Genomic DNA, 9,773 nt, shown 5'->3' on the forward strand with positions numbered 1-9,773 from the left:
AAAACTTGGAAACTCTTGTCAATTTAAGGGTGAGCTACAAACATATAATTAATTAGTTCTTTGTGTGTGTGTGTGTGTGTGAGATGATCATCATTTAATGTCTACTTTCCCATGCTTGCGTAGATCAAACAGAATTTGTTAATGCAGATTTCCTATGGCTAGATGCCCTTCCCGTTGCCAACACTTAACTGTTTCCAAATAAGGTAATATTTTCCAGTGGCTAGTCATGTTTTTCATTCGAAAACTAAAAAATTAACAACCTTGCTTGTATGATGATGATGATGATGATGATGATGCTTGTTTGCAGCCATCACATGAATATCAAGATGAGAGTACACGCAAGCACGCGCATAATTACGTACACGCACAAACGTATATACACACACATACATGTAAGAGAGAGAGAGGACTGAGGAATAAATTATTATCATATGAACTGCATTAGCTTGCATCTGTTTCTGCTATCAGATGTGGTGGACTCATAAGTTGAGTGCCTGAATAACATAACTTCATCAGTGCCTTAAATAGGAAGTGAAATTTCACTTCATATTTAACCCTTTCGTTACCAACTCGGCTGGAACCGGCTTCGGCTCTGGCACAATGTCTTGTTTTCATCAGTTCTGAATTAAAATCCTCCACCTACTTACCACACAGCCACTCCTGTGCCTGACAGGCTTTTTCCAATTTCTATCTACCAAATCCACTCACTAACCTTTGGTCAGCTTGGGACAGCTATAACAGAAGTTATTTTACTAAATTCTTTGTTATATTTAAAGTAATTGAAAGAAACACAGAGCATCTCAAAATAAATACGGTAACAAAAGGATTAAGGCACTGATGAAGCTATAGGATGTTATTCAGGCACTCAACTTATGAGTCTACCACATCTGATAGCAGAAATAGCTGCAAGCCAATAAAGTTCATACGATAATCATTTATGTCTTTTTTTTTTTTTTTTTCCCTAATACTGCTCTCTATTCAGCTAACCCTTTGCTCTGAAACACACATATATTGAGTTCTACACCAGATTTTTAGTCATACAATGCCTAAGCAAAACATTATTACACACGTGTGTGTGTGTGTGTGGACAGTTTGGCCAGAGCTGGTAAGTTGAGGGACTGCACCAGACTCCAGTCTGATCTGGCCATGTTTCTACAGCTGGAGGCCCTTCCTAATCCCAACCACTCCAAGAGTGTATCAGGTGCTTTTATGTGTCACCAGCAGGGGTGCTGGCTGCATGGCACCAGTATCTGACAAGACTACGATTCCTCTTGGCGTAATGGATCTTCTTCTCAAGCACAACATATTGCTGAAGGTCTCAATCATTTGTCATTGCCTCTGTGAGGCCCAACACTCAAAAGGTTAAATCTCGCCTTTCATACCTACCCTACAATGTCATTTTAAAAATAGACAATCACATCATCAGAATCTTGACGACATGAGAAAATGTACAATTAATTCAAACCAATGCGGATAAATAAGTATTAAATTTGACAGAGGAATCTGAATACCATTGGGTTAATACATGAATTCTATGTAAAATCATATATTTTGTGTTTTCATGTTGACAGGAAGTGAATCTCTCGAGCAACAATATATCCAGTTTGAATGGTCTGCAAGGACACCATGTTCTCGAAGTTATAAATGTTAATAATAACAAGGTAACCCAATATATGCTCTTTTACTCTTTTACTTGTTTCAGTCATTTGACTGCGGCCATGCTGGAGCACCACCTTTAGTCGAGAAAATCGACCCCAGGACTTATTCTCTGTAAGCCTAGTACTTGTTCTATCGGTCTCTTTTTGCCGAACTGCTAAGTTACGGGGATATAAATACACCAGCAAAGGTTGTCAAGCGATGGTGGGGGGGACAAACACAGACACACATACATATATATATATATATATATATACATATATATATATACATATATACGACGGGCTTCTTTCAGTTTCCGTCTACCAAATCCACTCACAAGGCTTTGGTTGGCCCGAGGCTATAGTAGAAAATACTTGCCCAAGGTGCCACGCAGTGGGAACGAACCCGGAACCATGTGGTTGGTAAGCAAGCTACTTACCACACAGCCACAATTTCTATCTACCAAATCCACTCACTAACCTTTGGTCAGCTTGGGACAGCTATAACAGAAGACATTTTCCCCAATGTACCATACAGTTGAATTAAACCTGAAACTACATGATTAGGGAACAAGCTTTTTAACCACTAACCATATCTGTGTACATATAAAAGCTAATGAAAGTAAACATCTGTACTGTTTATGTTTGTTATTTTAGTTTGCCATCTTCTTTCCAGATAAAATCCATTGATGAAATCTTACATATAAATGGCCTTCTGTTGCTTCGCATTTTTACCATTCTTAAAAATCCAATTGAAGACTTTCCTAACTTCAGTAAAATCATCTTATTTCATATCCAACGACTTCTGGAACTGAATGGTTCTCCAGTTTCTATCCACGATAAAGTAAGTTTGCATTCATTTCAACATTTCTTTTTTAAGTTCATGTTATTAACACTGTAAGAAGGATGGCCTCTAAAACCCAGTATTTTCTTCTGATATATAAATGCACGTACACATCCATGTCTGTTTGAAGTTAAACTAGAAATGGCCGAATGTCTTGCTCACTGAAATTGTATTTAGATATGATAAAATTAACACATTGACTCGTTTTTCAGGTGGAAGCAATCAATATGTTTTCTCCTTCTCTTGAAGTTGTTACGAGCAATTCTCATATGATACAAACTATGTATTCGTTTCTGGCTTCAAATAAAATCCGCAACATGTAAGTGAATTCAACATCTTTAATTCATACCATTTCTTGGTCACAATAATAGTAATATTCATTGTATTTCAGTTCTATATCTAAGAGATGAGGAATTATATACATTATTTCCATTTGATGGATATTTGTCCTCATCTTGTTTGTTGTTAACACATTTCAGCTGATATACCCTCCAGACTTCATCAGGTGTTTTGGGGAAATTTCGAACCTGGGTTCTCATTCCTAAGGTATTTTTAATGTTGTTGTTATTATTATTATTATTATTATCCAGGTCACTGTCTGGAATCAAACTCGGAATATGGCGTAGTGGTTAAGAACATGGGCTACTAACCCCAAGATTCCAAGTTCGATTCCAGGCAGTGACTTGAATAATAATAATAATAATAATAATAATAATAATAATAACAACAACAACAATAAACCCCATAAACAGGGTTTGGTTGAATTGATGGATGGCAGGATAATGGATGAGCTGGTGCATAAGAAGTCAATTTCTCACAGAATTCCTAATGACCTACAATTCCAAGGAACTCCATTTGAGAAACTGTCTAAGATATGCTAGTATGGAAAACTGATATTAACTGGTAATGATGCTCCATTTCAAATCACTTTTCCTGGGCTATTATGGGTATAATTGAAGTAAGAATACTTACAAATGAGTCACACATTTTGATCATTGGAAACTTACCACCATTTTGTCACTTAACACTATTTAATCTATTAAAATCCAATTTTAATATTGATTTACAGAACACTTGCCAATATCAAAGAACAGTACCCTATAATAGCATTGGTAGGGCCTGAAGGAAGTGGCAATAGATTGCTTGCTATGAGACTAGCAGATGATTTTCCAAAACACTTAGGATTTGGGTAAGTTGTTTATATTCCTTTGACCTCTCTTTATATTATTGATGTGTTTATTTTTATGTTATGGCTTTGGATGTAAGTCTCTCTCAAAGAGAGACTTACATCAGCAGGATTGCTGCCTTCTATAATGGTACATACTTCTTTTGTGTCTGTCCCAAACATTATCTGGACTGTTGCTTTTACACTTGACAGATCTTTTGACACTTGACAGGTGTTTTGACGGGAGTGTTCCACCAGTATTCTTTGTGTTGATGCTTGTGTATGTCTCCAGTAAATGCAGATCCTCTATATTTAGTCAATATAGAGTACTTCTCCAACGCAGAACTATCCAACATGGACAGGTAGGCCTTACAAACAGCATAAAGAAACCAGCAATGGGATGCTGAGGCTTTCATCTAGCAATGAACTGACAATGGCTCAATGGAAAGATCAAATTACTATTGATTTTGTTTTATTTTTTGTATCAGAATTACAGAAACAACTAGAATCATATATCCCGGAGAAGTAGAAAACATGGATTTCAACTTCATTACTGTCAATGCTTATCAGAAGAGTGTTGAAAATGTAAGTTTATTTCCAATGATTCTCTTCCAATTGACAAGTTATTTACTTTAGTGCATTATTAACAAAAAAAAAAGACAAATACAAAACAAAAAAGAAAAATATCAACTAATACGAGCTCTTTGCTGTGTTCCAGTACAAAATTCTTAATTATCATCATCGTAATCATTTAACAACTGTTTTCCATGTTGGCATGGGTTGGATGGTTTGACCAGAGCTGGTAAGACCGAGGATCACACCAGGATCCATTGTCTCTTTTGGTATGTTTTTTACAGCTGGATCCATCTCCTCATGCCAACCACTCTACAGAGTGTACTGAGTGCTTTTTACATGGCACCGTTACCATTACTTCTTCATGGGACCAGCACCATTGCCTTTTACATGGGACCGGCACCATTGCCTTTTACAATTTGAAGAATTTTGGATAAAATGAAAAATAAGGATAACTCAACAGAATTTATTGGAAAACATAGGCAAACAAATTAAAACTTTACCAATATTTATTTAATATAAGGCAGCGAGCTGGCAGAAATGTTAGCACACCGGGCGAAATGCTTAGCAGTATTTTATCTGTCTTTACGTTCTGAGTTCAAATTCTGCCGAGGTCAACTTTGCCTTTCATCCTTTCGTGGTCAATAATTAAGTACTAGTTGCATACTGGGTCGATCTAATCGACTGGCCCCCTCCCAAAAAATTTCTGGCCTTCTGCCTAGAGTAGAAAAGAATATAAATTGCATTCGGGTAAAATAAAGTAGAAAAGAATATTTATTTAATATGCTAAGAAGTTGACTGATGGATCTCAACTTTAATAAATATAATAAATTGAGGTAACTGTAAAGATAATTTATGAACACCCTGTATATAATGAGCCAATGAGGGAACCTCTACATGGTCACTTGACCTGCCAGAAATAGGAACCAAATCTCCCTTGAATCACACTCTACTGGCTTAAATAAGGGAAGAACACATTTAGATAATGCAGTCATACATACTCCTAAACAGACTGGATGGTCATTGCTGGAATGCGTTGAAACACAAATCTTCTCAATCAAAATTGAGTTAGGGCTAGATAACAACATAAGAGACCAAGAGGAAATAACGCATAAAGAATGCTAAGTGAAACCTACTGGCCATGGTATAACTGAAGTTTCTCATATGTTGCGTTGTATTATACAGGGTGAATATCTGGTAACAAATAAATATGCTGATGATTATTTTGGAATGAAAAAAAACACATTGGAAAACCTTGCAGAAGAAAGAAAAGCATGTATCACTCATATGCAGTTAGAGGTAAGTTCTAGGAAGCATATTGTTATTTTGTTTGTATCAACTTACTGTTTGTATTCATTAATTTTTGTAACATCATCTGTAAAATCATGTATTCATATATGTGTGTGTGTGCGTGTACAAGGGAATGCTAAAAAGTTTCTGGCTTTGGGGTAAAAGAAAATATGCCATCGAATATGACAACTCATATCCATAATAGGGATAGATAAAACAAAATCCTTTATTGTGGAAAGAACTCCAGCGATAAGAAAAGCTGAAATTACAATGAAAATGTCTTTTATTTTCCATTGATATTTCAGGCAATGGTAAGCCTCCAAAATACTGTCCTAATGCCTCAGTTTATCCTAACTTTGCAAACATCAGAAACAGCTCAGAATGAATACATGCGAGCTTTAGGTGTCTATTCTGAAACTGATATAAAAAGAGCTCTGCAAAGCCGAGAAGATCTAATTGAATACAACCAAAATCACGCTGGATCTTTTTGTCATTTTATTTCAACAGGTAAAATGAAAATTTGTTGTTTTATTTCTAATTCATGTTACTATAAATTTGTGATATTCATAGATAAGTATTTGGTCTGGAAAGATCAGACCAGGTGTGTTTTCTGTGTGCTGTAAGCATGGGTTTCCTTGAGAAAACGCCTTTATTTTACCTCTTAGCTTTTACTTGTTTCTGTGGCTATGCTGAGGCACCGTCTTCAAGGGTTTAGTAGAACAAATTGACCCCCAGGACTTATTTCTATCAGCCTCCTTTGCCAGACGTAAACAAACCAACACTGGAGGACAATTTGTTTGACTGAACCCATCAAGGTGGTTATTCAGCATGGCTGCAGTCCAATGACTAAAACCAGTAAAAGACAAAAGATTAAAAAAAAAAAGATAGCAACACTGAAATATTTTATCTACATTGTATAAATAAAAAAAAATTTAATGTCATATCTTTTAGACTCTTTAGAAATTGCCTACAAAACACTGCAAGATTATATTAAGCAATGGATATCATCACCCAGAAATATTTATGATGAAACACGAACAACTCCATTATGTCATGCAATCAGCTCTTCAGAAAATTTGTTTGTTGCTCAACAGAGAGGTCCCGTGGTGAGTATTATTGTTGGGGGTGGTCATTCATAAGAATAAGTGAACTGAGAATAAGGTATTGAATTATTTCTGACCACAAGGTCAGTGGTTCGAGTTTTTATCACAGCTATTCTGTTCTTTGCTTAGACAAGATGTAATACTTTTTTTGGTCTAATTCTGAGAAAAATACATTGGTTGTCTTTTATTAGACTTGTAAAGCCAATCTAAAGTAAACTTAGTTGTAAAACACTTACTCCAACAGTTCTTCCTGATTGTATTGTTAACTTTGATAGGTTTCGGCCAGTGTAGGCCCAGACCATGTCTAACTTAATAGCACCACTTGGTGAAGTCTTTTAGTCATATATGGTGCACCATGGCCCATTCTTGCAAAGAGTTATTATTGTTGGAGACAGAACCAGGTGTAGTAGGTTGGTCTGGGATTTTTTGAAGAAATTTGTCCAGTGAATTTTTGAATTTTATGGGATCCGTTTCCGTTTTGCCGTATTTTGTTATGGTATTAAAGGGAGCTGGACTGGTTGAGGTACAGTAGTTGTGACGTAATGTTATGTGCCCTGAGTTTGATTTTTGTATGGGCAGATAGCACAGGGGCCAAGTCTTGGATGGGATTTTAAGATTGATGCCAACATCACTTGCGCAATATTGATGGAATATTTTCCGCATCACACAAATGATGCCACGCTCCTAGCAGCATTAGAGAGAGTAGAGATTGAGTTTATTTTTAGTTCTCCTTCATGTGGCTCGCTCCCAGTGACCATCTTTATGGCAGCGTGTGGCTCATTATAGCTCCGTTCCTGTGAGGTTCATTACCTCTGGAGATAAGATAACAGGTGAAGTTAGACTGGGATAAGAGTCCGCTGTGAGCTGCCAGCTTCGCAGTGTTTCTCAGCGTAAGCAAGAAGGAAGAAAGAGAGAGAATGTCTTAATTCTCCTGTTTAAGTAGTCGTTGCTGATGAGAGTCTCGCTGTCATCTTGCGCATGGCAAATGGTTACAAGTGAGATCTCGCCCCTGTCTCGGACATGGTAATGGCTACCGGCAAGATCTCAGAAAATGGTGCTGGCTTCTTGTGCCTCGCTACAACTTTTAACTCATTAAACAAAATCAATTTGACTATTCCGTCAGTTAATTAATCTCCTATTGCTTTGGTTCACCAAAGTTATGAACAAAAATACATTTTTGTTAACTAAAATACTCAAAACGGAATATGTTTCTATTTTTACTTCTTAATTAAAGGAAGAGGAATCGGTGAAAAGACGTCGGCTTGCTGGCAAACAAATAGTGAGAGCAATTGTACCAACATTCTTTGAACAAATTGAACGGTAAATACATTATTTAATTTAGTAATATAAAGTGATGTAGCCATCCATAGTGCCAGTCTTAGGTACATAAGAGATCCTAAGGGTATATAGTATACTCTTAGTAGAGTAAAAATAAAATAGTAGGGAGGTGAAAGCGTGGCTGTGTGGCAAGAAGCAGGCTTCTCAACCACATGGTTCTGGGTTCAGTCCCACTGCAGTGGCTTGGATGCTTTTTATGTGGTACCAAAACCCATAGAGATACTTGGCCGCACCAGTAGGACAACTAAGAGTAGAGAGGTGGTTATGGCCACAAAGGGCATGCCTGTATTTATGGGTGGCCATGACTTTACTTCACTTAGCTTGACATGTCTTCTCAAGCACAGCAAATTACCAGAAGTCTCAGTCCCTTGTCATCTCCTCTGTGAGGCTCAACTTCTGAAGATCATTTCGCACCATTTTGTCCCATGTCTTCCTGGGTCTACTCTTTTAAAAGGTTCCCTCTAGAGTTAGAGACTGGCACTTATGCAGCTGTCCTAACCCATACGCATCACATGGCCACACCAGCACAATGCCAAACCATGTTTACAATCTACTTTCAATTCCCGCTTAAAACAATTTTACATGGCTTTCATTACATCCCACTTCTCCATCCCTCTAAACCTAAAACCTTGAGCTTCATCGAAAGAAATCACTATAAAAAAATAAAAGCATGTGTTTTGTATTTCAGGTCGTCTAGCATGGATATAGATGAAGAAGTGAGATCTCGAAGAAATTCCAGAACAGGAACACTGAAAGACTTCAAAGCATTACAAGTTATTCAGGGAGATTCAAGAGGACTACTAACAGATCTCGAGGAAGTTCCAAGTGAAATCGTGAGAAGAGCATCAATAGAATTTGAAGAATTAGAGAAATTCCACAGAGGTTCCAGGAGAGGAACAGCATTAAATCTAGAAAAAATAGTGGACATTCATGGTGATTCCAAGAGATGTTCAGGCTTTTTAGTAAATAGTGTAGAGACAAATGGAACACTGAAAAACCTGACATCTAGGCCTGACATATATATTAATGACATAAATGTTAATTATGATAAATTAACTCAATCAGTTGATAAATATGACAACAAAACCAAATATTCTGATACTTATCTTGAAGAAGTGGCAAAAGCTAAATCATTTAGTGAAAGTAATGTAACAGGTCGACTGGGTTCATCCAAGCTTTCAGTTGTGCCCCCAATACAGACTTCTACGACTTGATGTAATTGTTATTAAGAAAGGATAATTACTCAGAAAAAAAATCTATGTTACAAATTTTGACATTTTTTCATTGTAAATAGCATTGGCAATAAAAGGGACTTAAAATGTGTCATATCTTCAACAATTCTTCATTCTAAAATACAATCAGCAGAATTTCTGGAGACTGGAAACGGTGATGTTTAACCTCGATTCAGCAAAGCTATGATCCTGGATTCTACATGCAAAGTTGTTTTAAATATTATGTACTTTAATGCACTAAAACACCCCCACCCCCCGCCTGTATGCACTGCTCAAATTGGAGTACGTCTAATATACATACATCAGATCTATTTTAAAACGGGGGCACCAGTATTTTCTTAACGAAACACTTTGAAACTTGGGACACTGGTAGAATGTGTCATATAAAACATCTTTTACTCTTAGTCTTCTTAACAGAAAAAAGGAATTTGCAAGTTATTCCATGTTAAAGTTGTCGTATTTCTGTAATTTCAACCAATTACTGACGTCTATTCAGCTGAATAGAGTTACTGCTGGGCGGTCATAAAAATGTTATTCCCTGTGACATATTTCATCCGGTTTAATCGTAATTTATACGCATATATTGTTTAT

At 36.6% G+C, this 9,773-nt stretch overlaps 1 protein-coding gene across 1 annotated transcript in view; it reads left to right on the top strand.

Annotated features, from left to right (window-relative positions):
• LOC106874875 (leucine-rich repeat and guanylate kinase domain-containing protein) overlaps positions 1-9,273 on the top strand; it is a 17,160-nt gene extending 7,887 nt beyond the window's left edge. Inside the window, exons 6-16 of the mRNA XM_014922773.2 lie at positions 3-29; positions 1,572-1,661; positions 2,314-2,481; positions 2,694-2,800; positions 3,551-3,670; positions 4,135-4,231; positions 5,405-5,518; positions 5,815-6,016; positions 6,461-6,615; positions 7,847-7,932; positions 8,639-9,273. Coding sequence (XP_014778259.2) covers positions 3-29; positions 1,572-1,661; positions 2,314-2,481; positions 2,694-2,800; positions 3,551-3,670; positions 4,135-4,231; positions 5,405-5,518; positions 5,815-6,016; positions 6,461-6,615; positions 7,847-7,932; positions 8,639-9,164 — 1,692 coding nt within the window. The 3' untranslated portion in view covers positions 9,165-9,273. The remainder of the gene's footprint in view (positions 1-2; positions 30-1,571; positions 1,662-2,313; positions 2,482-2,693; positions 2,801-3,550; positions 3,671-4,134; positions 4,232-5,404; positions 5,519-5,814; positions 6,017-6,460; positions 6,616-7,846; positions 7,933-8,638) is intronic.
• The last annotated feature ends 500 nt before the right edge of the window (positions 9,274-9,773 follow it).

Source organism: Octopus bimaculoides, chromosome 11 (genome assembly GCF_001194135.2).
Source record: "Octopus bimaculoides isolate UCB-OBI-ISO-001 chromosome 11, ASM119413v2, whole genome shotgun sequence".
NCBI classification, from domain to species: Eukaryota; Metazoa; Mollusca; class Cephalopoda; order Octopoda; family Octopodidae; genus Octopus; species Octopus bimaculoides.